Source organism: Scyliorhinus torazame, chromosome 15, assembly GCF_047496885.1.
Source record: "Scyliorhinus torazame isolate Kashiwa2021f chromosome 15, sScyTor2.1, whole genome shotgun sequence".
NCBI lineage: Eukaryota > Metazoa > Chordata > Chondrichthyes > Carcharhiniformes > Scyliorhinidae > Scyliorhinus > Scyliorhinus torazame.
In genome coordinates, this window is record NC_092721.1 from 184,592,541 (window position 1) to 184,620,340 (window position 27,800).

A 27,800-nucleotide genomic window follows, 5' to 3' on the forward strand; every position below is an offset into this window, starting at 1 on the left:
TCAGACGGACCCCGGCAGCTTGTCTGAGTTCTGTATATTCGGATTCTGCAGGCTTCTGCAGACTGGTTTTTATAGTGCCCAATTCTTTAATTTACAATATCCAATTTAATCGGCCTTAAAAACTAGGCCCTGATTATTAATACACCTGGAATGAAGAGCTTGTCATATGAGGAGCAGTTGAGGACTCGAGGTCTGTACTTGATAGGGTTTAGAAGATGAGAGGGGATCTCATTGAAACTTGCAGAATACTGAGAGGCTTAGATAGAGTGAACGTGGAGAGGATGTTTCCACTAGTAGAAGAAACTAGAACCCGAGCGCTCAGCCTTAGACTGAAGGGACAATCCTTTAAACCGAGATGAGGAGGAATTTCTTCAGCCTGAGAGTGGTGAATCTGGAACCCATTGCCACAGAAGGCTGTGATGGCCAAGTCAGAGTCCCTTTAAGACCGTGATAGATGGGTTCTTGATTAATAAGGGGACTGGGGATATGGGGAGAAGGCAGGAGAATGAGGATGAGATACATACCAGCCATGATTGAATGGCAGAGCAGATCCGATGGGCTGAATGGCCTAATTCTTCACCAATGTCTTATGGTCTTGTGTGTTGCTCATCCCAATTTGCACTTGAGAAGCTGGTGGTGAGTAACCACCTTAAGGCATTAACAGTCCAAGTGGTATAAATACACAAACAGTGCTACTAGGGACAGAGTTCCAGGATATTGATACAGTGACAATAAAGCAATGGCAATATAGTTTGAAGTCAGAATGGTGTGTGGCTTGGAGGGTAGTTGCAGCTGATGTTGTTGCCATGTGCTTGCTGCCTCTTTTCTTGTACCTAGGTGGTAAAGGTCCTGGGTTTGGAAAGTGACGTCATAGGATTATTGGTGAGTTGCTGTAGTGCATCTTGCAGATGCTACACACTGTGCACCGGTGGTGGCTGGAGGGTGCTAATCAAGCAGGCTGCTTCATTCTGAATGGTGTTGAGTATTGTTGGAGTTTCACTCATTCAGGCAAATTCCATCGGGACAGGCTTTTGGATGTTAGGAGGCGAGTTACTCACTGCTGAATTCTTAGCCTCTGACCTCTTCTTGTACCCACAGTGTCAATATGGTTGACCTATTTCAGTTTCTGGCCAATGGTAATCCCCAGGTTGTTGATGATGAGGGATTCAGCAATGCTAGTGCGATTGAACGTCAAGGAAAGATGGCTAGAATTTCTCTTGTTGGAGCTGGTCATTGCTGGCACTTGTCTGGCATGAATATTACTTGCCACTTAGCCTGAACCTGAGTGTTGTCCAGGTCTTGCTGCACGAGGGCATGGCCTGCATCAATATTTGAACATCAAAAGTTGTGGATGGTGAGGCCGTTTCTGGCAAACTTATCATAACCGGATACTTCTCCACTGAAGTTAATACTTTCAGTGATTTGAACTGGTGGTAATGGATGATGCTAAAATCATTTTAAATACTGAAGACTCCAGTTTCAAATTTGGTGCAAGTTTTCACAGGTGGTATAGCTGCATTGTTGTTGGTTCAGAAGAATGTAATTTGTTGTGCTGCATAGAACCCTGATGCACATAATATCTACACTGAAGCAAAGTTATAAATGATTCACACAAGTTTGCAAACCGCTTGTATTGCTGATCATGCCCAGAAAGGTATCAATATTGACTGCTTGGGAACAACACTGTAATAAATGGGCAGCATGCGGCACAGTGGTTAGAACTGCTGCATCAGCACCAGGGACCTGGGTTCGATTCCGGCCTTGGATGACTGGAGTTTGCACGTTCTCCCCGTGTCTCTGTGGGTTTCTTCTGGGTGCTCTGATTTCCTTCTACAGTTAAAGGATATACACATGAGGTGCATTGCCGATGGTCAATGAGCGGGGATAGGACAGAGAAGTGGGCCTAGGTAGAGTGTTCTTTTGGAGGATCGGTGTATACTTGATGGGCCGAATGGCCTCCTTCTGCATTGTCGGGATTCTATGGAACTGCATGTTTGAGAAAATAAAGCATATTATTCAAAGGGAATAATATGCTACCGTGCTGCCCCAAAGAACAAAGATCTTTAAAATATTTGAGGTGAAATGACGGCATGTGGCGCAGTGGATAGCACTGGGACTGCAGCGCTGAGGACACGGGTTCGAATCCCGGCCCTGTGTCACTGCCCGTGTGGAGTTTTCACATTCTCCCCATGTCTGTGTGGTTTTCACCCCCACAACCCAAAGATTTGCAGGTTAGGTGGATTGGCCATGCTAAATTGCCCCTTAATTGGAGGAAAAATAATGGGTGCTCTCAATTTATTTAAAAAAACATGTGAGGTGAAATTAGTATCTTTATTTGCAATTGTGCTACTTTAATTGTCTCCCATGCCATACCCACCCCATTCCTTTCATCCCACAAATCATTCCCATCGCACCTCTTCTGCCTATCCTCATTCCATCCCTCCCATGCATTTTCCCCCCTCCCTTGCTGCCCCCCATCTTTCTCAAAGCTTTGAAGACCGTCTTTGAAGACAAAAAAGATTTGTGTCTCTTCAGCATTCTCTTGTGTCTTTCGAATGTCCCAAATCACCTCTTATTAAATTATTTATCTGGTGCAGTCTGTCAGTTTAAATAGTAACCTATTGCACAACAAAGTTCTGCAAGCCGGGGGGTGCATTGAAAGCTATCTAAAGGCTAACGATAATGGGGAGGTGGGGGTGGTCTGGGAGGAGCTGAAGGTGGGGGGGGAAGAACACCGGGTATCGTTGTATGCCGATGACCTGTTACTGTATGTGGTGGACCCAGTGGGGGGGGGATGCCGGAAGTGATGCGGATCCTCAGGGAGTTTGGGGACTTTTCTGGGTATAAGCTCAACGTGGGGAAGAGTGAGCTCTTCGTGGTACGACCAGGGAAGGGGGATAGACGAGGGCGGAAAGGAGTTTTCGGTACCTGGGGATCCAGGTGGCCAGGAGTTGGGGGGCCCTACACAAGCTCAACTTGACGCGACTGGTGGAGCAGATGGAGGAGGAGTTTAAAAGGTGGGATATGCTGCCATTCTCCCTGGCGGGTCGGGTGCTCCCGAGGTTCCTTTTTGTATTCCAGTGCCTCCCCATCCTGATCACCAAGGCCTTTTTTAAGTGGGTCAGCAGGAGCATCATGGGATTCGTGTGGGTGAAAAAGACCCCGAGGGTGAGAAGGGTGTTTCTGGAACGGAGTAGGGACAGAGGAGGCTTAGCGTTGCCTAATCTGTGTGGGTACTACTGGGCCGCCAATGTGGCGATGATACGCAAGTGGGTAATGGAGGGGGAGGGGGCAGTGTGGAAGAGGCTGGAGATGGCGTCCTGTGTGGGCACGAGTCTGAGAGCGCTGGTGACAGCACCGCTGCCGCTCCCGTCGACAAGGTACACCACGAGTCCAGTGGTGGCGGCGACTTTGAAAATTTGGGGGCAGTGGAGATGCCACAGGGGTGAGGTAGAGGCTTCGGTTTGGTCCCCGATCCGAGAGAACCATCGGTTCGTCCCAGGGAGAATGGAGCGAGGGTTCCTGAGCTTGCACAGGGCAGGAATTAGAAGGATGGGGGACCTGTTTTTAGATGGGACGTTTGCGAGCCTTGGGGCGCTGGAAGGAAAAATTCGCCCCCCCCCGGAAATGCCTTCAGGTACACGCAGGTAAGGGCGTTTGTAAGACGGTAGGTGAGGGAGCTCCCGCTGCTTCCAGCACGTAGGATCCAGGATAGGGTACTCGCGGGGGTGTGGGTTGGAGAAGGCAAGGTCTCGGCGATCTACCAGGAGATGCAGGAGGAGGAGGAGACTTCGGTGGAGGAGCTAAAGGGTAAATGGGAGGAGGGGCTTGGGGAGGAGATAGACGAGGGTACGTGGGTGGATGCCCTGTGTAGGGTTAATTCTTCCTCCTCTTGCGCCAGGCTTAGCCTGATGCAATTTAAGATTCTTCACAGAGCACATATGACAGGGGCGAGGCTGAGCAGGTTCCTTGGGGTGGAAGACAGGTGTGTGAGGTGCTCGGGGAGCCCAGCAAATCACACCTGTTTGTTCTGGAGGTGCCCGGAGCTGGATAGGTTCTGGAAGGGCGTTGCGAGGTGTCTAAGGTGGTGAACACCCGGATTAAGCCGAGCTGGGGGTTAGCACTATTTGGGGCATCGGACGAGCCAGGAGTGCAGGAGGCGAAAGTGGTCGGTATTCTGGCCTTTGCGTCCCTGGTAGCCCGGCGGAGGATTCTGCTACAGTGGAAAGATGCAAGGCCCCCAAGCGTAGAAGCCTGGATCAGCGACATGGCAGGATTCATTAAATTGGAGAGGGTAAAATTTGCCTTGAGAGGGTCTGTGCAAGGGTTCTTCAGGCGGTGGCAACCGTTCCTAGACTTGCTAGCGGAGCGTTAGGAGGTGGTCAGCAGCAGCAGCAACCCGGGTGGGGGGGGGGTGCACTTTGTGTTTACTACTGTGTTTATTATTGCTTAATGGGGGGTTTGTATATTGGGGGAATTTGTGATGTAGTTGTAAGATGTTTATGTGTTCTTTGTTTTTCTTTTTTCTGTAAGGGTTTCTTGAACATATGTAAAAATTTGAATAACAATATATTTTTTTAAAAAGCAAAGTTCCGCAAGCAACAGCGAGGAGTTTTAAAAATTGCAACTCTTAACCACTTCACTGAAACTGAGTGCATGACAGAAAAGAGCCACACCTGATTGTAAAGAGACAACCTTGCATCTTACAGTAGTTGCTTTGTACCAGATGAATCAAAATATTGTTATACTTGCTTTGCTCAAAGTTTCACAATAGCTAATTCACCACCTATCATCTCCAAGGTGCAGACACACCTCCAATTCTGACCTCTTAATGGGAGGCAGTGGTGCAGTGGTATTGTCACTAGACTAGTAATCCAGTGGACCCTGGTTCAAATCCGACCATGCAGATGATGGACTTTGGAATTAAAAGTCTAATGTTGACCATTGTTCATTGTCATAAAACCCCATCTGGTTCACTAATCCCCTTTAGCGAAGGAAACCTGTCGTTGTTACCTGGTCTTGACTTCAGACCCACAGCAATGTGGTTGACTTTTAAATGCCCCCTAAAATGGCCCAGTAAACCAATCCATTGTTTCCAACCGATACAAAGAAAACAAAAAGGAATGAAACCGAGCAGACCGAAGCGCAGGAAACAACAACGGTAAATCCACCCCTGCAAAGTCCTCTAACATTTGGGGGGGCTTGTGCCAAAATTGGGAGAGCTGTCTTACAGACTAATCAAACAACAACCTGACATATTCATACTCACAGAATCATACTTTACAGGAATATCCCAGACACCACCATCACGATTCCTGGGTATGTTTTGTCACACAGGCAGGACAGACCCAGGAGGGGTGGCGACTCAGTGGTCTACAGTCAGGAGGGAGTTGCTAACACCGACTCTGGACCCCATGAAGTATCATGGCACAAGGGGAACGTGCAGACACCGTACAGACCGTGATCCAAGCCGGGAATCGAACCTGGGACCCTGCCGCTGTGAAGCAACTGTGCTACCGATATCCCCTATTCTACCATTAACATCAACCCTGGTTCAATGAAGAGTGCAGAAAAACATGCCAGGAGCAAACACCAGGCATACCTCAAAATTGGGTGTCAACATAGTGAAGCCACAACACAGTACTACCTGCATGCTAAACAACGTAAGCAGCAAGTAATGGACAGAGCTAAGCGATCCTACAACCAATGGATCAGATCCAACTCTGTAGTCTTGCCACATCCAGTTATCATTTATGGTGGGCAATTAAATATCTAACTGGAGGAAGAAGCTCCGCAAATATCCCCATCCTCAATGATGGAGGAACCCAGCAAATCAGTGCAAAAGACAATGCTGAGGCATTCTCAATAATCTTCAGCTAGAAGTGCTGAATGGGCAATCTATCTCGTCCTCCTCCTGCGGCCCCCAGGCATCACAGATGCCAGTCTTCATCCAATTCGATTCACTTCCATGTGAAGTAAAGAAACGGTTGAAGGCACTGAATATTGCAATGGCTATGGACCCTGACAATATTCTGGCAATAGTACTGAAGACTTGTCCTCCAGAATTAGCTGTGCCCCTAGCCAAGCTGTTGCAGTACAACTACAACACTGGCATCTATCCAGCAATGTTAAAAATTGCCCAAGTATGTCCTGTACACAAGAAACAGGACAAATCCAACTTGAACAATTACCGCCATATCAGTCTGCTGTTGATCAGTAGCTGGAAGGAGTCATGAACAGTGCTAGCAAGCAGCACTTGTTTAGCAATAACCTGCTTACTGATGCAGGGGATGGGGGTACTATGGAGTATAGCATCAAGGGGCCCAAGCAAAATTGGAGCCAGTGGGAATCCGGGGAAGGCTGTCACTGGTTATCGTCATACCTGATGCAATGGAAGATATTTGTGGTGATTGGAAGTCAATCATAATTCCAGGATTTCACTGCAGGAGTTCCTCAGAGTAGTGCTTTAGGCCCAGCCATCTTCAGCTGCTTCATCAATGATCTTCATTCCACCAGGAAGATCAGAAGTGGCGATGTTCATTGATGACTGCATCATTCACAACTCCTCATATACCGAAGTAATCCATGCCAAAATGCAGCAAGACCCGGACATATCCAAGCTTGGGCTCGCAAATGGCAAGGAGCATTAGTGCCATCGCCAACAAGAGAGCCTCTAACTATAGTCCTTTGATATTCAGTGGCATTACCATTGCAGAACCCCCCGCTTCCAACATCTTGGGGGTTACCATTGACCAGAAATTGAACTCGCCGTATAAGTACCGTGGTTACAAGAGCAGGCCAGAGGCTAGAATTATGTGGCGAGTAACTCGCCTCCTGACTCCGTAAAGCCTGTCCACCTTCTACAAGGCACAAGTCAGGAGTGTGATGGAATACTCTCCACTTGCCTGGATGAGTGCAGCTCCAACAGCATTCAGGACAAAACATGCTTTATTGGCATCCCTTTCACAAACTTTTCATGCCTTCAGCTGCTTAGGCCCTAAGCTCCAGATTCCTTTCCCTAAAGTTCTCTGGTTTGCTACCGCTCTCCTTTTAAGAGAGACTTCAAAGGCCATTCTAAGAAGTTTTTTCACCTCCGTTAATTTAACGCATTACTCTGAAGCGATTCTACAGCTTTTGCACTTAGCTGGCCAATCAGAGCCCACCTTAAAAATTCCTACCTGTATAATAGAATATATAATATGAAATGACAAATAAACCCCTGTAGTCTGCAGTGTTGCTGACATTCCCTAAAGATAATAATAATAATCGCTTATTGTCATAGGTCGGCTTCAATGAAGTTACGATGAAAAGCCCCTAGTTGCCACACTCTGGCGCCTGCTCGGGGAGGCTGGTACGGGAATTGAACTCGCGCTGCTGGCATTGTTCTGCATTACAAGTCAGCTGTTTAGGCCACTGTGCTAAACCAGCCCCTAGATAAAAAGGTTTGCGTCTGTTCAGCATTCTCTTGTCTAAAATTGTTTATTGGGTGCAGTCTGTGGCAACTTGTTTTGCACAGTAAGGTTCCACAAACTACGGTGAAGAGGTTTTAAGATTGCAGTTTGAAACCACTGCCCTCCAGCACGATTTTGGCAATTTTGGATTTCATTTCCACTGCTCGCCTCTGTCCTCATTGTAAATGACTTTGAAGACTAAAAGCGCACCACCCGACTCCATATGGGCCAAACACTAGTCATCAAACAAACCCATCAACCCACATGTCTGTTAAACTGACTCCTCCATTTACTGCCTCCAGCACTTTTCAAAGATGACTAAAGTCATCCATGTTAAATTTCCCTCACTAATAGAAAAACAAAATAAATAATAATGGGGACAAAAATTTCATGCTGTTGAAGTTGGGGCATTAGTCTGCAAATTGTTTTCGTGCTTGGTTATAAAATGGTTTGGCTGTTTATAATGGATTGTCCTGTAAAAGTGACGAGGAATTTCAGGGCTTTGGATTGCAGTCTCAACTTTTTCTTTTCTTTAGGCTATATATTAATTCTACGGGTGCAAGAGCCATTTGGGATAGCAGCTGCGGTGTGTTCCATATTGAATTTTGAAACAGCAGAATAACAGCCTTTGAAGTAGATGCCAGAAATAGAAATACATCTCAAGCTTACTTGTCAGTTAATCTTGGTCAATATGCTTCCACGAATATGAATATAAAAGCTACAATTTATTTTAGTATATTATAAATCAAAGCTGCAGTGATGTGGTTTGGATCAATTTGAGTCAGATCTTTGTTCCAGATCACAAGATAGCTAAAGATGAGAGGGGCCATTCATCTTAGTTTGTCTATCCATAAATACCCTATAATCTTCCATGGCAGCGTCAACTGGATTCTAAAATGGTCTCAGGTGTTTCACCATTAACTCTGGAAGTCGATCTGTATTAAGAATTTCCTGATTTTTGACCCTCCGTAGCGTAAGCCTATGTTTCCTAGATTTACACATTCAATTTACTACATTTACTTTTCTCATGCTGTTAACTGTACACCTGTCAGATTACTTTTTTGCCCACCTCCTTTAAAATGTAAAATCTAACTCCGATCTTGGACACTTGGGAACAGCCTATTTTCTACACTTCCACTAATGCTTGAAAATTTGCCTTTTGTTTTGTTGACTGTAGAAGCTTTCCTGTACAGCAGGGGGGCCATTTGGTCCACCATACTTGTCCTGGCCAACATGAGTTATCCAGTTTAAACTCAGTTTCCAGCTCTTTGGAAGTTCCTAGACCTATGAGTTGCAGTGCCTCAAGGGCATATCCAAGTATTTAAATGCAATGAAGTTTTCTGTCTGTACCGCTCTTTTCAAGATGGAGAAAGTTCCAGATGGATGAGATTTTGAACGGAGGCCCTGTTGACGCAAAAGATCCCATGAAACTATATTGAGGAAAGGGAAGTTATGCCAATATTTATCCTTTCATCAATATTAGTAAAGCCGGGTTATCTGGTATCACCTGACTGTAGGTTGTCGAAACTTGCTATGTGTAAATTGGTTGCTGCTTTTTCTGCATCACAACGGCAAAAGTATTTCATTGACTGCAAAGCACTTTGGGATATCCTGAGGCCATGGAAGCCCCCCCCAAAAAAAAATAGCCTCTCCCGAGTAAGGATGTACTGATTGTGCTTCAGCTGCTTTGAACTTTTAAACTTTTCTCACAAAGTATTTAAAGCAACTATTCCCAATGTGGATATGGAGTGTCAACAGGTGGAAAAACAAAGTGAATCCCTTCCCATGGGTGAAATATCTAAACAGTTTCTCTCTGGTGTGACTGTGCTGGTGACAATGTGAGGATTGATTTGAACCCCTTTGTCCTGACAATGCGGCAAATGGATTTCTCCCTATTATGAGCATGTAGGTGTGTCAGTAGGTGGGGTAGTGAGTGGGTCTGTTCACAATCAGCTGGTGGGACAGTCACTCCCCATTGGGGAAAGCTGAATGCATGAGTTTACAGCCCCGAGGGGCAATTGAATCTGCTCCCATTGTCGCTGGGTTTACACTTGATTCATGTAGGCACATGAGTCTCACGGGCAAGATGATTGGCTGATGTTATATTTACATGTGATGACACCCACACACATGCATTGCTTCTCACCACTGGTTTTGGTGATGTTTCTGCATTCAAAGGTCGATGATATCCGGTGCATACCATGACTATCAGTTCTTGAAGCAATGTTGCAGGATCTCTCTTTGTAAGAGCAACTCAGCTTGCTTTCCCTGTACCCCTGCAGATCTTTTTGCTTGCAATAATAATAATTGCTTATTGTCACAAGTAGGCTTCAATTAAGTTACTGTGAAAAGCCCCTAGTCGCCACATTCCGCCTGTTCATGGAGGCCGGTACGGGAATTGAACCCATGCTGCTGGCCTTGTCCTGCATTACAAGCCAGCTGTTTAGCCCACTGTACTAAACCAGACCCCCATAATGATCCAATTCTCTTTTGAAAGCCAGGATTGGGTCTTCCTCCACCCCACACTCTGTGCATTACAGATCCTAACCACTCATTGCGCTTAAAAAAGACCAGGACACTTCAAGATACAATCTGACCAGAGGGCAATACAGTTGATTGTGATTCGCCTGTCTGATTATATCTGCTGTTTTAGTTATTTAGTTCAAGGTTCTATCAACTTTGTTGATTGTTGCTCTGCTCTGCATAGGCTGAATGTGTTGAACAAAACCTTCAGGTCTCTTTCATATAGGTAGAATGGGAGGCGACACATGGAGTATAATAATAATTATTATTATTGTCACAAATAGCTTACATTAACACTGCAATGAAATTACTGTGAAAATCCCCTACTCGTCACATTCCGGCGCCTGTTCGGGTACACAGAGGGAGAATTCACCTAACAGCACGTTTTCAGGGACTTGTGGGAGGAAACCGGAGCACCCGGAGGAAACCCACGTACACAGGGGGAGAACGTACAGACTCCGCACAGACAGTGACCCAAGCGGGAATCGAACCTGAGACCGTGTTAACAGTTTGTGAAGCAACAGTGCTAACCACTGTTACCATGCCGCCCCATCAGCACAGACTTGTTGGACTGAATTTCTATTCTGTACGTTCTGTGTAACTTATTGCAACAGTATGTATTGCAACATCCTTCCTCACTTTCTCAGTGAAACTTCATTTGCCATTTTATGTATTTCATTTGCCTCTCTTCAGTGGTTTTACGGTGGCTTTCTTTGATTTCATGCCTATTTTACCTATTTGCATTGAGTTTCTTGAATCCAGGTCATCAACTTGAATTACGCCTGATGAAGCTTTTCCACAGAACCTTTACACTGTGGATCAGATATGAGGCGATTATCAAATAAGGTATTATTTCCGTGGCAAATATTGAACAGGGATCATCTCCGCTGCAGATAATAAAAACTGCATGCCTGAGTTGATTGTTTGAGGTACATAAAGAAGATCAGATGTGTGGTGCAAATGGTTCTCACAGATCGTAACTGAAGGACAGTTGCAAGTGTCTTTATTCCTCCTGATTATATTCCAAAGGAAGTGGAAAGAAGAACTATCCAGTGGATTAAATATCTGATTTTTCTGTGGTTCTGACTGCCTGTACCAAACTGAAGTCCTTCAGAACAAAAGTCTTTAATACTCCTAAGAGTCTTAGAGTGTCGTTTTTACACCGGGTGGAAATGAACTGGAGCTCGCTGCCCACTAGAGTGGTAGAATCGCAAGCAACTATTGATTTGAAAAGGAAATTGGATCGGCTTACCCATCTTTACATTAACTACATTTAAAATGAAACTCAAGCAATTGAAAAGTGACAGTAGCAATGTGGCTGAGTGACAGGAAGCAGAGAGACTGATGGATATTTTGCAGTAGAGTTTCCCAAGGGTTGATATGGGACCCTTGCTTTTTCTGACATATATGAATGATCCTTGGTGTATGTGGAACAATTTCAAAAATTGCTGATGGTAGAAAACTTGGAAGCATTGTGAACTTTGAGGAAGAAAGTGTTGAACTTCATAAGGACATGGACAAGTTTGTGGAACAGGTGGGTTAGTGGCAGATGAAGTTAATTGTAGAGAAATGTAAGGTGATTTATTTTGGTGAGAAGAGCACAGGAGCAGAGGAACCAGAAGTGCAGAAGTCCATAAAGGTGGCAGGACCGGTTGAGAGAGCAGTTAAAGCATACCTTATCCTAGACGTTATTAAAAAGGGCATTGAGTACAAGAGCAAGATTATGCTGAGCATGTATCAGACCACCAATTAGGCCCGAGTTGTACAGTGCTGGGTGCAATATTATGGGAAGGACTTGAAGCTATTGGTGATAGTGCAGAAGAGGTTTATAATAATTGTTCTAGAGATGAGTAACTTCAGTTATGAAGATAAATGAGAGAAATTGGGACTTTTTCTTTTCCTTGGATCAAATGTATTCAAAATCACCAGGGGCCTGTGCAGAGTTGATTGGAGGAAACTATTCATTGGCAGAAGGCTCAAGAACCAGAGCAGACAGATTTAAGGTAATTGGTAAAATAAGCAAAAGCAATATGAGAAAAAGCTTTTTCACACAGCAAGTGGTTAGGTTCTGGAATGCCCTGCCCAAGAGTGTGGTGGAGGCAGGTTAATTGAGACATTCAAGAGGAATTAGATGTGTATTTGAAAGTAAAAAGTGCAGGGTTATGGGGAGAATAGCACTCGGTGAAATGCTCATTCAGAGAGCCAATGCAAACTCAATGGGCCGAATGGCCTCCTGCGCTGCCACACTTCTGTGATTCTGATCACAGTATGCCACTTTCAATTAGTTATTTTTGACCTGTGCAAGGCAGTAGGTGAGGCAGAAAAGTGGTACACTTGACCTCAATGCTTCCAGGAGGATCGAAGGATGAATCAAGCCTTCTGAGGGCTGGGGAGATGGAAATCCACTAAGGATGAAGCAGGGAACTTGCAATATCTCTAATGGATTGTTAGAATCTAACAACAAGACCTCCAGTGATTCTTTTAACTCAAATTGATTGGAAGATGCCCTTCACTGGCTCATGGGTGGAAGCACTCATTGCTGAGAAGCTTTTTGTCCTGGATTTTTGTCATTTAGAAATGTTGGAAAGTAGTATGAAAAGTTCAATCTGTATGCATTGATATCTTAGCCCAAGGCATAACTGGGCATAATTTGTACTGCAGACTTTGCTCAGGTTAAGCAATACTTCATATTTCCCCTACCTTGAACTCTAGATTGGAACAACTGCTTTGTAGGTGAACAGCGATTACATGACTCTGCGTTGCCCCATCATTGGAATTGGTGACTATATATATTTTATATATATATATATATATATTTCATTACTCAATGTCTGCTTTTCTTTTCCTGCTTCATATTTGCCAACCATATGGGCAATTTTCTTCCCCAGAATAAGTTGGCAGGGAGAAAATAGTACCAGATTCCATTATTCGCAATACATTTTTCTATCAAAGTAGAGATCCTAATACTGAATGTTGCTGCCTGCTGCTGACTGGGTATGGATAAAATGGGAGTTTATAAAGGTGCGTTACCGGTGGTGGGCTGATATGATTGCATGTTCAAATTGACCCCAGGTGCTAATGCTGCAGGCAATAATGGTTTGATGGTTGATTTGGTACCTTGACTTATTTGAGGAACTGACGATATCACGGGTGTCCAAAATGTTCCTTGAGGATGGTTTCTCATCTCTTCGGCCAGTTAACAGGTTTAGTTTGAACCTGCTGCAACCTACTTCAAAGAGGCAATGAACATTTATGTTGCTTTTACTTTGAGTGCACTGTCACTTCAGATAGTGGTGGTTTCCTGCTGTGAACAGCACTTGCCAGTATAAATATGTGACCTGATTCAACAATGACTGCCTCCTACCCTATGATGGTTCACTGATTCATGTTCATGAACAGGACAGGCTTACCATCAAATTCCCCGTGGGCCTGCTGCTTGGTGTTCATGATGCAATGTTCCTCCTGAACAGATCTTTGGACACACGCAGACCGGAATTTAAAAAAGAGAATGGCATGTGTTGCGTTGTCAACAGTGCTTGTACCCACTCTTGCTGAGCTTTAAAGGTCCCTCAGAGAGACTGTCTTCTTCAATAAAACCAAACTAGATTTTGCATGTTCTTAAATTCTTTTTGATCATCTTGCTTTTGCTGTGGCCTGTCTTATTGCTGTTCCACCAAAACACGAGATGACAGTTGCATTTACATAACTAACGTAAAAGGCTGCTTTTGAAATAATAACAGCAAGAGTACCCTGAAGGGAAAACAATCTGAAAGCTGTGCCAAAGCACTGATATATTTTGCATGGCAAGGTGAGCAGTCATTTGAATAATGTCCTAATGTTTTGACAACCTTGGATATCTTTACAATGTTTTTTTTAGGACACTGCCCTTGTTCATAGTTCCTGAAAATTGTTTTTGGGATGTATTGTAAAAACAGTTGGTAAATGTAAATAAGTTCTGAGCAAACATGCATGAGTTACCATTAATTTCTGAGGGATCTAGCATTGTTTATTACAAAGTGCAGGAGATGATTGTTTAGTGAACTATGAATGGGTTCCAATGCACTGTAAAAAATCAGTTAATAGCTTATATCCAAGCAAGTGCAGAAAAATATGTTTATATAATAGCACTAAGCAACAAGCTCAAGATGGTACAAGTGTAATGGGGTAGACAATAGAGAGAAGGCTGAGCGAGGCAATGCATCACCTCCTTTTGACTGGGCGACATCTGTTACTTGTGTAATAATCGGAGTTGAAGCTAGCTTCATCTTTTTACGGGGCATATCACATCATGATTTATATTTGCTGCTGTATATTCTCATTGCTGCCTTTCAAATACATCACAAAGTGGGAGAAAATCATTTAAAAAAACTTTTTGATGGCTCTTTCAAAGATTTACATATAACAATCTGCAGTCTGAAAGCGTGGTAGAGACAGAAATCTCATGGCATTTTAAAATGTAGTTGAATTTGCAACAACGCTCGGGACCTAGAGCTGGAAATGAGATTAGGTTTGATAGCTCCTTTTTGGCCTGCAGAGACATGATGGGCCCAATAGACTCCTGTTTTGTATATTTCTATAATTCTATTAACAAAGTCCTGGTTGACAAATACCAAATGAATTGCTGAATAAGCATGATGTACATCACTTTGCTCTGCTTTCAGACTTAGTTGGGAATCGTCTGAAGCCAGAAGCACGTGAAAGCAAAGCAGGTCAAAAACGCAGGAGGGTGGCCAAAGATTACATATACCATGGTATATTATCAGGGCATAGGGTAGCATGGTAGCACAGTGGTTAGCACAGTTGCTTCACAGCTCCAGGGTCCCAGGTTTGATTCCCAGCTTGGGTCACTGTCTGTGCGGAGTCTGCACGTTCTCCTCGTGTCTGCGTGGGTTTACTCCGGGTGCTCCGGTTTCCTCCCACAGTCCAAAGATGTGTTGGTTAGGTGGATTGGCCATGCTAAATTGCCCTTAGTGTCCAAAAAGGTTAGATGGGGTTACTGGGTTACGGGGATAGGGTGGAGGTGTGGTCTTAGGTAGGGTGCTCTTTCCAAGGGCCAGTGCAGACTCGATGGGCCGAATGGCCTCCTTCTGCATTGTATATTCTATGCCATAGGCATTCAGTAGCCCACCTGCAGCACTGTTAAAGCCTACCTGAGCAGGGTGTAGCTTACCTGTAAATATGGGATTCAAACATAAGCCCAAACACTCAAATAAAAGCAAATTACTGTGGATGCTGGGATCGGAAACAAAAACAGAAATGCTGGAAAAACTCAGCAGGTCTGTCTGCATCTGTGGAGAGAGAAAAAGTGTTGAAGTTTTGAGCCTGTATGATTATTAAGAGCTCTGATGAAGAGTCATATGGACACAGAACGTTAATTCTGTTATCTCTCTCCACAGATCCTTTCCAACCTGTTAAATGTTTCCAGCATTTTCTATTTCTGTTCCATAAGCCAGACACGGTGAATGAGAAAATCAATATTGTTTGGAAAAATACATATGTTGTAAGTATCAAATGTATAGTATTGGGGCGGCACGGTAGCACAGTGGTTAGTTAGCACTGTTGCTTCACAGCTCCAGGGTCCCAGGTTCGATTCCTGGCTTGGGTCACTGTCTATGCGGAGTCTGCATGTTCTCCCCGTGTCTGCGTGGGTTTCCTCCGGGGGTTTCCTCCCACAGTCCAAAGCTGCGCAGGTCAGGTGGATTGGCCATGCTAAATTGCTCTTAATGTCCAAAAAACATTAGGTGGGGCGACGGGGATAATGTGGAGGTGTGGGCTTAAGTGGGGTGCAAGTGGGATCCAAAGGTCGGTACAGACTCGATGGGCCGAATGGCCGCCTCCTGCACTGTAAATTGTATGATGATGTTCTATGAGTATTTAATTCTATTAGGTAGTGAGCATTAATGGACAATTCACTTGTGCTCCTATTGGAGCATACTGAAACTGACTGTTGGATAGGATGTTCATGTTTGAAGTGCTTTGTGAATAAAGCCGTAGGCTCCACTTCTATCTTTCATCCCCTAGCTATCTGGAACTGAAGAGCAAAGAAGCTGTTCTTGGGTTGTAGCTTCAATTCTTTAAAATTGCAACATTCAAAGGCTGCAAAATAAATATATACATTACTGTTAGAATTTTGGAAAGTAGAATGAAATAATTCATGCATGCATCAACTGCAACACTAAGTTTATGGATTATTGACACTGAAAAATTAACTTATTGGAAATATAAATGTATGGAACAGATAGTTATTTAAGAAGAATTCCTGAGTTCTTAATGTGGCCTTGTTCCCAGTTGAAATCGTTGGACAGCACAGAAATGCTAATAATAACATCTGATATTATCCAAATCATGGGTGTTGTCATGTTGTTTAACCTGTTACTATTAGCACATTGAATCATAACATTATAGCACTGAAGGACATCATTCAGTGATCAAATTTGTGCTGATTCTTTCAAAGAGTAACCCAGTGTCACACGGGAGGGTTTAAACTAGTATGGCAGGGGGTTGGGCACGGGAGCAATAGGTCAGAAGGTGAGAGCATTGAGGGAGAACGAGGGAATAGGGACAGTGGGGCTCTGAGGCAGAGCAGACAGGGAGAAGTTGCTGAACACAGCGGGTCTGGTGGCCTGAAGTGCATATGTTTTAATGCAAGAAGTATTACGGGTAAGGCAGAAGAACTTAGAGCTTGGATTAGTACTTGAAACTATGATGTTGTTGCCATTACAGAGACCTGGTTGAGGGAAGGGCAGGATTGGCAGCTAAACGTTCCAGGATTTAGATGTTTCAGGCGGGATAGAGGGGGATGTAAAAGTGGAGGCGGAGTTGCGCTACTGGTTCGGGAGAATATCACAGCTGTACTGCGGGAGGACACCTCAGAGGGCAGTGAGGCTATATGGGTAGAGATCAGGAATAAGAAGGGTGCAGTCACAATGTTGGGGGTTTACTACAGGCCTCCCAACAGCCAGCGGGAGATAGAGGAGCAGATAGGTAGACAGATTTTGGAAAAGAGTAAAAACAACAGGGTTGTGGTGATGGGAGACTTCAACTTCCCCAATATTGACTGGGACTCACTTAGTGCCAGAGGCTTAGACGGGGCGGGGTTTGTAAGGAGCATCCAGGAGGGCTTCTTAAAACAATATGTAGACAGTCCAACTAGGGAAGGGGCGGTACTGGACCTGGTATTGGGGAATGAGCCCGGCCAGGTGGTAGATGTTTCAGTAGGGGAGCATTTCGGTAACAGTGACCACAATTCAGTAAGTTTTAAAGTACTGGTGGACAAGGATAAGAGTGGTCCTAGGATGAATGTGCTAAATTGGGGGAAGGCTAATTATAACAATATTAGGCGGGAACTGAAGAACCTAGATTGGGGGCGGATGTTTGAGGGCAAATCAACATCTGACATGTGGGAGGTTTTCAAGTGTCAGTTGAAAGGAATTCAGGACCGGCATGTTCCTGTGAGGAAGAAGGATAAATACGGCAATTTTCGGGAACCTTGGATAACGAGAGATATTGTAGGCCTCGTCAAAAAGAAAAAGGAGGCATTTGTCAGGGCTAAAAGGCTGGGAACAGACGAAGCTTGCGTGGAATATAAGGAAAGTAGGAAGGAACTTAAGCAAGGAGTCAGGAGGGCTAGAAGGGGGTCACGAAAAGTCATTGGCAAATAGGGTTAAGGAAAATCCCAAGGCTTTTTACACGTACATAAAAAGCAAGAGGGTAGCCAAGGAAAGGGTTGGCCTACTGAAGGATAGGCAAGGGAATCTCTGTGTGGAGCCAGAGGAAATGGGCGAGGTACTAAATGAATACTTTGCATCAGTATTCACCAAAGAGAAGAAATTGGTAGGTGTTGAGTCTGGAGAAGGGTGTGTAGATAGCCTGGGTCACATTGAGATCCAAAAAGACGAGGTGTTGGGTGTCTTAAAAAATATTAAGGTAGATAAGTCCCCAGGGCCTGATGGGATCTACCCCAGAATACTGAAGGAGGCTGGAGAGGAAATTGCTGAGGCCTTGACAGAAATCTTTGGATCCTCACTGTCTTCAGGGGATGTCCCGGAGGACTGGAGAATAGCCAATGTTGTTCCTCTGTTTAAGAAGGGTAGCAAGGATAATCCAGGGAACTACAGGCCGGTGAGCCTTACTTCAGTGGTAGGGAAATTACTGGAGAGAATTCTTCGAGACAGGATCTACTCCCATTTGGAAGCAAATGGACGTATTAGTGAGAGGCAGCATGGTTTTGTGAAGGGGAGGTCGTGTCTCACTAACTTGATAGAGTTTTTCGAGGAGGTCACTAAGATGATTGATGCAGGTAGGGCAGTGGATGTTGTCTATATGGACTTCAGTAAGGCCTTTGACAGGGTCCCTCATGGTAGACTAGTACAAAAGGTGAAGTCACATGGGATCAGGGGTGAGCTGGCAAGGTGGATACAGAACTGACTAGGTCATAGAAGGAAGAGAGTAGCAATGGAAGGATGCTTTTCTAATTGGAGGGCTGTGACCAGTGGTGTTCCACAGGGATCAGTGCTGGGACCTTTGCTCTTTGTAGTATATATAAATGATTTGGAGGAAAATGTAAATGGTCTGATTAGTAAGTTTGCAGACGACACAAAGGTTGGTGGAATTGCGGCTAGCGATGAGGACTGTCAGAGGATACAGCAGGATTTAGATTGTTTGGAGACTTGGGCGGAGAGATGGCAGATGGAGTTTAATCCGGACAAATGTGAGGTAATGCATTTTGGAAGGTCTAATGCAGGTAGGGAATATACAGTGAATGGTAGAACCCTCAAGAGTATTGAAAGTCAAAGAGATCAAGGAGTACAGGTCCACAGGTCATTGAAAGGGGCAACACAGGTGGAGAAGGTAGTCAAGAAGGCATACGGCATGCTTGCCTTCATTGGCCGGGGCATTGAGTATAAGAATTGGCAAGTCATGTTGCAGCTGTATAGAACCTTAGTTAGGCCACACTTGGAGTATAGTGTTCAATTCTGGTCGCCACACTACCAGAAGGATGTGGAGGCTTTAGAGAGGGTGCAGAAGAGATTTACCAGAATGTTGCCTGGTATGGAGGGCATTAGCTATGAGGAGCGGTTGAATAAACTCGGTTTGTTCTCACTGGAACGAAGGAGGTTGAGGGGAGACCTGATAGAGGTATACAAAATTATGAGGGGCATAGACAGAGTGGATAGTCAGAGGCTTTTCCCCAGGGTAGAGGGGTCAATTACTAGGGTGCACAGGTTTAAGGTGAGAGGGGCAAGGTTTAGAGTAGATGTACGAGGCAAGTTTTTTACGCAGAGGGTAGTGGGTGCCTGGAACTCGCTACCGGAGGAGGTGGTGGAAGCAGGGACGATAGTGACATTTAAGGGGCATCTTGACAAATACATGAATAGGATGGGAATAGAGGGATACGGACCCAGGAAGTGTAGAAGATTGTAGTTTAGTCGGGCAGCATGGTCGGCACGGGCTTGGAGGGCCGAAGGGCCTGTTCCTGTGCTGTACATTTCTTTGTTCAGTTAGTCCCATTCTCCTACTCTTTCCCCATGTCCCTGCTAATTTTTAAAAATACGACCATTTATCTAATTATCTTTTGAATGCTACTGCTAAATCACTGTCCACCACCCTACCAGGAAATGTGTTCAAAATCCTCACCCACCCATTGCGTAAAAAATATTTTCCTCATGCTGTCTCCGGTTATTTTGAAAATTGTCTTCGACCTGTGCACTCTGATTACCGACCCCTCGATGGGATTTAAAATATCTACCATTTCCTTCAATGAACATTTAACATGACCATGGGAAATTCACTTATGAAAAATGATATTCCATAGTTAGTTATCCCCTAAATCCAAGTGTGTGATCAGTCAGTTGGGCCATATGTTTAGGGCTGCTGGTTTATTAGAACTTTAGTTTTGTGATAATGATTAGGAAATGTTTTCTGTGGTTTGCAATTCTGTGATGTTAACTCGACTTACGGTAAGAAACAGAGAGACAGCGACGCTGTCAACTGTGCACAATTATTTCAACCTAATTCCTTTCTTGCTGTAAACAATTTACATTTAAACAATTACATTATTTCCTGCCAACAGGTATATTGCATATCATTTGTAAATGGAAACCCAGTGCATTTATTGAAAGGAGGAACTGCATGTTAACTTTTTCATCAAAGCTGCAAGGTATTGTACTAGTTATTTAGCCATTGCTTGTGTTTCGTGTGGCATCAGTTTACCATTGCATATAAATGCTGGTTAGTTAATTGTATCTAACACTATGTGATAAATATGGATGAGAAGTATAATTCAATCCATCATTATTAATTCAAACATGTGTTCTGGGTGCAATGTACTCACAAGGCTTATCCTGCAATATCAACAACATTTCTGTGTCTCTGGAATTTAACAGGTTTTGAGTTGTAAGTTCTTTAGTTCTAATTTACAGAAATTGTACAGTATTTCAAATACTCGTCACTTTCTGTGTGAATATCAAGTGAACATAGGTTTTGTGACCTTCTGACAGAAAACAGTTGCTTAATGTAGCTACAAAATAGCTGTCTATTTGAACATATGAAAACGATGAAACAAAACAGACAAGCTGGCTTATCGAGCCTGTCCCGCACGGTCATATTACATTTCAACACCATGACTTCCACATATCTCACCCACCAGCAGCTGTGTAATCTCCCAAGAGAGATAAAAAACCTCTTGGCTAATTTAGCAGAAAATAATTGGAGATATATCTCCTGTGTTTACCGAGCTACATTGGCTCGATTTCACAGAGCCTTGAAAATAAAATTCTCACCCTTGTTTTCAAATCCTTCCATATCCCTAACCACTTTCAGCCCTGTCCATAGAATCCTTACAGTCCGGGAGAGAGCCAGTGTACAAGCTATGTAAATATACTATTTTGTCATGTATATATCTTGCTCCGTGCGATTTCACGTTTCTTTTTTTTTTGTTACCGGGGGGGGGGGGGGGGGGGGGGGGTGTTATTGTTTGTAAGGGAGAAAAATTGTGTTAAAAACTTTAATAAATATATATTTTTTAAAAAGAATCCCTACAATGCACAAGGAGGCCATTCGCCCCATCGAGTCTGCATCGACTCTCTGAAAGAGCACCCTACCGAGGCCCATTCCCCCGTCCTATCTCTGGAACTCCACCTAACCTGCACATCTTTGGATGTGGGAAGAAACTGGAGCAGCCAGAGGAAACCTACGCATACACGGGGAGAATGTGTGCATACTCCACACAGATCTCGATCTCTCTCTCGATTTCTCGATCTCTCGCTCTCTCTCTTTCGATCTCTCTCTCGATCTCTCTCTCTCTCACATGTAGCTCGGTGTCAACATTTGTTTGATAACACTCCGCTGAAGTGCCTTCAGATGGTTGTTATGTTAAAGGTACTAAAGGGCGGCATGATGGCAGAGTGATTAGCACTGCTGCCTCACGGTGCTGAGGACCCGGGTTTGATCCCGGGTCACTGTCCTTGTGGAGTGTCCACACTGCTAAATTGCCCCTTAATTGGGGAAAAAATAATTGGGTACTGTAAAAAAATTTTTTTTAAATGTTAAAGGCACTATAGAAATGAAAATTACTGGTGGCAATTCCTCTTCATCCCCCAAGCCAATTAAAATAAATTCCAGAGGGACCACATTGTGCGTCTTTTGTCTTGTGATATCAGCCTCAGCCAGAACCTGCCAGTAAATCTCCCTTTCGAATGTGTGCAGCGCTTCTGCATAAGCTGGCCAGTTCTCTGGAGGTTGGTGGTCCTCTGGGGAAAGAAAATTGGCATCTCGGCTGGATCCATCTTATACGCATGTTTCTTAATTTTGTCCTATCTGATTCAATTTGGCCATTCATACAGCCACATTTTGATTCCTCCTTTAATTTAAATTTAATTTAAATTCCCAATCAAATCTCCCTGAACGTTGCTTTTTTTTAAGAATAAAAAGACCCCACACACCTAAATTAATTGTGAGAACTTAGAATGAAATCAAGTTTAAAAGCCCTAATTGCTTTTCTTTGGAAGAGTCGCCCATCATTTGAGGGAACCTGTATTAGACCAAATATTCTAGATCGGGCCTCGCCAAGGTCTTGTACAAGGACGCACCTTTTGTTTTATGTGGAACTGTCTTAACAATACATCCCAGAACTCTTTATTCTTTAGTATGTCCTTGCAGCAATAATCATGAATCATAAGAGACTCGTGCAGTACATATAATACTGTGGTTTCTTTCAGATTTCTGTTCAGAGCACGACATGGTGTACATGGCTGCCACTGGCCCTATCTATGTGATTATATAAATCACATTATTTTAGAAAAAGCAACAAATATTTGACAGGCTATGCATTCAAAAAACCATAACTCAGTGTGTGTTTGAGACTGCACAGTAATCATACCAAGCTTTTAAAAAATAAATAAATTTGGAGTAGCCAATTCATTTTCTTTTCCAATTAAGGGGCAATTTAGCATGGCCAATCCACCTATCCTGCACACCTTTTGGGTTGTGGCGGCGGAACCCACGCAAACAAGGGGAGAATGTGCAACCTCCACGCCGACAGCGACCCAGAGCCGGAATCGAACCTGGGACCTCAGCGCCGTGAGGCAGCAATGCGAACCACTGCGCCACCGTGCTGCCCTATCATACCAAGCTGAATCAATGATCAGACCATTGGACAGATTGGTGGGTTGCAACACATTATCAACTTGGACTGTCTTCAGCAGCCAACATGTACAAATCATAGGATAAAAGCAAATTATGCGGATGCTGGAATCTGAAACCAAAAAGAAAATGCTGGAAAATCTCCGGTCTGGCAGCATCTGTAGGGAGAGAAAAGAGCTAACATTTCAAGTCTAGATGACCCTTTGTCAAAGCTTTAGAAATTTAGAAGAAGGAGACCTATATAAAGTAGAGGGCAGATCTCGAGGTAAATAAGGAGTTGGCTGGTTTTTGGAGGCAGAGGGTAGCTATGGTAATGGTTGTGTGCAGAGAGTGCATTCTAGTGAAGTCCCATAGGGATTGGGGTTGGGATCATTATTCTATATTGTATAAATGATCTGAATGAAGATGATGTGGGAACTGAGTGAATTTGTGGACGGGCCAAAGATTTTTTGTGTTAGAACCCGAGATGATGAAAATATTACAATCGGACTGAAATGCCAATTGGGTGGGGGGCTGGGTCCATGTACTGTATATTTAATGTCAGTAACAGTAACTGATATAAATTGCAGGATAGAAGCTCTGAAATGTCAATTCAGAAGCCAACAAATGATTCTTGTAATGAAATCAGAAAGTGCTGGAAATAGACAACAGGTCAGGCAGCATCTATGGAGAGAGAACAGAGTTAATATTTCACATCGATGGTCTTTCACCAGAACTTGGAAAAGTTAGAGATGTCATAGATTGTAACCAAGTGAAAGGAGGAAGGGTGGAAAAAGAACAGAAGGAAAAGTCTGTGCTGGGGTGGAAGACCGAGGAGATTAAATGACAAAAGAGTTGGTACAGGGCCAAAGGGAGTGGTAGTGGGACAAGTAAATACACAAAAGATGTGTCCAGAGAAGGTGTGAATGGCACAATAATGAGCAGCTACTATCCAAAAGCAAAAACAAGAGTAAAATGGAAAGCTACAAGGAGAAAGGAAAGAAATTGGGGAGAAAAATTATGGTCTGAAATTGTTGAACTCATTGTTGAGTCCCAGAGGACTGTAATGTGCCTAATCCAAAGATAAGGTGCTGTACCTTGTGGCAATGTTGAGCTTCGTTGGGACGTTGCAGGAAGCCAAGGGCAGAAGGGTCAGCATTGAGAACAAGGTAGAGAATTAAAATAATGAAAGCAAATCACTGCGGATGCTGGAATCTGAAACAAAAACATAAATTACTGGACAATCTCAGCAGGTCTGACAGCACTTATGAAGAGAGAGGGTAGCTAATGTTTTGAGTCTGGATAACTTTGTCAAAGCTTAAAATGGGAGGCTGCCGGAAGCTTTAGGGTCATGCTTGTGGATTGAACAAAGCGTTCACCTGACCTGCATTGGTCTCTGCAATATAGAGCAGAGCGCATTGTGAGAGCACACATAGTATACTAAATTGAAAGAAAAACATGTAAACCACTTTCACCTGAATGGAATGGTTGGGGCCTACAATGATGAGGAGGAGTTATGTAAAAGCGTTAGTTTTGAATCTCCTGCACTTGAATGGAAAGGTGCCATAGAAGGGGAGGCATTGTCGGGAATGATTGAAGAGAAAACCAAGGAGTTGTGGGGGAAATGTTCCTTTGGGATAATGGACATGGAGGGGAAAATGTGTTTAGTGCGGAGGTTGTGGAAATGGAGGGAAATGACCCATTGGACACTGAGGCTGGAGGAGCGGACAGTTTTGGTTTTAGTCTTGTTTCTTCCTCATTTTTGCTTTTGAACAGCAGCTGCTCAATTCACATCTCCTCTTAACACAGCTTTTTGTTTCTTTACTTGTTCCATTCTCATTAGCCCCGCATTCTCAACTCTTGTTATTTAATCTCTCCTGTTTTCCGTCCTGTCACTCACCTTTTTGCTCTTTTCCCATCTTCTGCTTTCGCATGCTTAAAATCTTTTACGTTTCTAACTTTTCCTAGTTCTGAACAACCTGAAATGCGAATTTTGTTTCTTTCCCCATTCTACCTGATCTGAGCTTTTCCAGCATTTTCAGATTTTCAACATCTGCCCTGTTATAATTTATTTCTATTGATTTTTCTCGCTGTGTTCTTGACATCATTGATGGAGATCATGCAGGCCCGATTAATACTCAATAATAATCTCTTGAGACGTGGTGTCTCATGCTCATTCACTCACTCGTTAAATTTGCCCTGGGTGTTTATTGTGGTGAAAAGATACATGCGATGTTAAACTGGTGAGCACACATTAATGAATTTTCCTTTTGTCATACTGCTAATTTCAGTTCTGTTCATAGTTTAAAATTTGTGTACACCCCTCTTCCCCAGAGAACAATTATTAGTTAAAGACGGTTAAGATGCCGTGTTAGAATTATCTAGGATTTGCACGTTGGAAAATGGAAACCAAGTGTTTATTGAACTGACATTTGGCATGGAGGTTTAGCATGTGAAATAAAGGTCAGCAGAGCCAACAATTAGTTTAAAATGGTGACTGTGGCTGCATTTTGTCTTTTCTGTTACCTCTCCTCGCCGAATTTGAAGGGCAAGGGCAGCTTGCATAAGTTCATTCCCTGGAGTGTATAGGTGTATTCATATTTGAAAAATATCTGGCACATCGGAGTTCACCATTGTAATAAATGTCCATTCAGTTGAGAGTATGAATTGCCATTGGAAGTATCATATGAATTGGACTTAACATCAGTATTCAGGTTGAGTGAGGTGAAATAATCTGGGATTGGGCGAAGAGCAATGAATAAGGGAAGTAAGGTCAGATGAGGAGAACTAAGAACCAGGGGGTGCGCTGGGTTTGGATATGCAATTGGAAAACCTTCACAGCCGTTTCCCCAAATTCTTTCCTCACTCCACCACCGACTTAAACATTTTGTATGTCTGAAAACAAAGTGCTGGAAAACTCAGCAGATCTGACAGAAGGAGACGGTCTGTCTTTCTGTTTGTGTCGATTCAAGTTTGTGAAATATAGAAAAGCATTTTAATTGAATTATGTCTTGTTTACAATTCCTGCTATGCTCTCATCACACATTTTGGGAAGCCGTTACATTTGGCATGTATTTAAATATTAGCAATTGAGCAAAAAAACAGGAAGTTGCCATAATCCATTAAATATAGCATGAGCGGGGCAGCACCGTGGCACAGTGGATAACATTGCTGCCACGGCGCTGACGACCCGGGTTTGCATTCCGGCCCTGGGTCACTGTCCGTGTGGAGTTTGCACATTTTCCCCGTGTCTGCGTGGGTTTCACCCTCGCAACCGAAAGATGTGCAGGGTAGGTGGATTGGCCATGTTAAAAATTGCCCCGTAATTGGAAAAAATAATTGGGTACTCTAAATTTAAAAAGAAAAATAGCATGTGAATACTTGAAACCTGGCAAAGTATCATAGGAGGGATCTGCATAATGTAAGTAAGGTCTTTGCTTATGGGGAAGAGGATAGGTGACAGAAATAAATCCGACATAAGCCACAAGAAAACGTGTCTAATTTGTTCCACCAGAAAATGTTTTAACCTATTTTTATGTTTGTTTTGATCATAGCTCCAGTTGTCACCTCTTACTTGTTTGCCTCAGTCCCAGTGGCAGTGCCTCTGTTTGGTGCTTAATGTGATAAACGTCTGCTTGCCAATACCAAGAAGAATGGGCCAGGAAAGAGGAAAATATGACTTCTATGTTGGCTTAGGATTAGCCATTAGCTCCAGCATCTTTATTGGAGGAAGTTTCATCTTAAAAAAGAAAGGTCTCCTCAGACTGGCCAAAAAAGGGTCAATGCGAGCAGGTGAGATATTGTTACTTGACTGCTGTGTAAACAAGGTTGTAATATGTGGGCGAGGTGAAGTTTTTTTTTAGATCACTATTTCTGGACCACTACCTCAGTGCTGCCCACGTTCAGAGAACAATATTTTGAAAGTTCATAATTATGTTTCCATTTGACATATGTTATGTTATATAACTGATTTTGAGTAATTATGGCCATAGACCTTTATCTTACCAGCTCACCATGATGATGGCTCCTTAAAATTTTTTCTCCAGCTTAAATGTTATTGTACGTCTGCCCTTGTGTGTTTTATCTGTCAGATTGCTCGGAGGCATAATTTCATGGCGTGACGTGACAACGCAGGAGTCCATTTGGCTCATTGTGCCTGCCAGCTGTTTGGAAAGTGTTATCCCACCCCACTGCCGTTTCCCTATAGCTGTAACTTTTTCTCCTTCAAATATTTATCCTAGCTGAGCGATTAAATTACCAGGGGGGCATAGATTTAAGGTGACTGGTAGAAGGATTAGAGGGGACAGGAGGAAAAGCTTTTTCACCAGGTGGGTGGTGGACGTTCGGAATTCACTGGTGGTTGAGGCTGAATTATCATTGAATTTTTTTACAGTGCAGAAGGAGGCCATTCGGCCCATCGAGTCTGCACCAGCTCTTGGAAAGAGCACACTACCCAAGGTCAACACCTCCACCCTATCCCCATAACCCAGCAACCCCACCCAAAACACTAAGGGCAATTTTGGACACTATGGGCAATTTATCATGGCCAATCCACTTAACCTGCACATCTTTGGGCTGTGGGAGGAAACCGGAGCACCCGGAGGAAACCCACGCACCCACGGGGAGGATGTGCTGACTCCGCACAGACAGTGACCCAAGCCGGAATCGAACCTGGGACCCTGGAGCTGTGAAGCAATTGTGCTATCCACAGTGCTACCGTGCTGCCCAATTCTGCCCACGGTAGAATTGGTAAAAGGTACCTGGATCTGCAGATGAAGTGCTGTTACCTGCAAGTCTACAGATCAGATGCTGGAAAAGGGATTAAAATGAGTCGCTAGTTTCCTTTTTTCTCTTTTTGTGGCTGGCATAGACACAATGGGCTGAATGGCCTCTTTCAGCAGCGTAAATTTTCTATGATTCTAATTCCTCTTTGAAATTTACTATTGAATTCTCCCCCATGTCTGCGTGGGTCTCACCCCCACAACCCAGAGATATGTGGGGTAGGTGGATTGGCCATGCTAAATTGCCCTTTAATTGGAAAACAAATAATTGGGTTCTCTAAATTTATATTAAAAAAATAAATTTACTATTAATTATGCTTTCAGTACCTTTTCTGAAGGTGCACTCCAGATCACCACAACTTGCAGTATTGTTTTCCCCTCTTCTGATTCTTCCAATTATTGGTCATTGGTTCTTCTGCCTCTG

The 27,800-nt window shown here is 43.7% G+C and overlaps 1 protein-coding gene across 7 annotated transcripts in view; it reads left to right on the top strand.

Moving 5' to 3' along the window:
- Positions 1-27,800, top strand: part of nipa2 (NIPA magnesium transporter 2) — a 79,770-nt gene that overhangs the window by 37,596 nt on the left and 14,374 nt on the right. For 3 of the 7 annotated variants that reach the window (XM_072477246.1, XM_072477248.1, XM_072477247.1), the window contains exons 2-4: positions 15,371-15,474; positions 20,047-20,133; positions 26,150-26,387. In XM_072477246.1, the coding sequence (XP_072333347.1) occupies positions 26,249-26,387 (139 nt within the window). In that variant the 5' untranslated portion in view covers positions 15,371-15,474; positions 20,047-20,133; positions 26,150-26,248. Of the gene's footprint in view, positions 1-15,370; positions 15,475-20,046; positions 20,134-22,618; positions 22,638-26,149; positions 26,388-27,800 lie in introns of those variants that run through there. The other 4 variants (XM_072477249.1, XM_072477251.1, XM_072477250.1 and 1 more) reach the window with 2 other exon arrangements.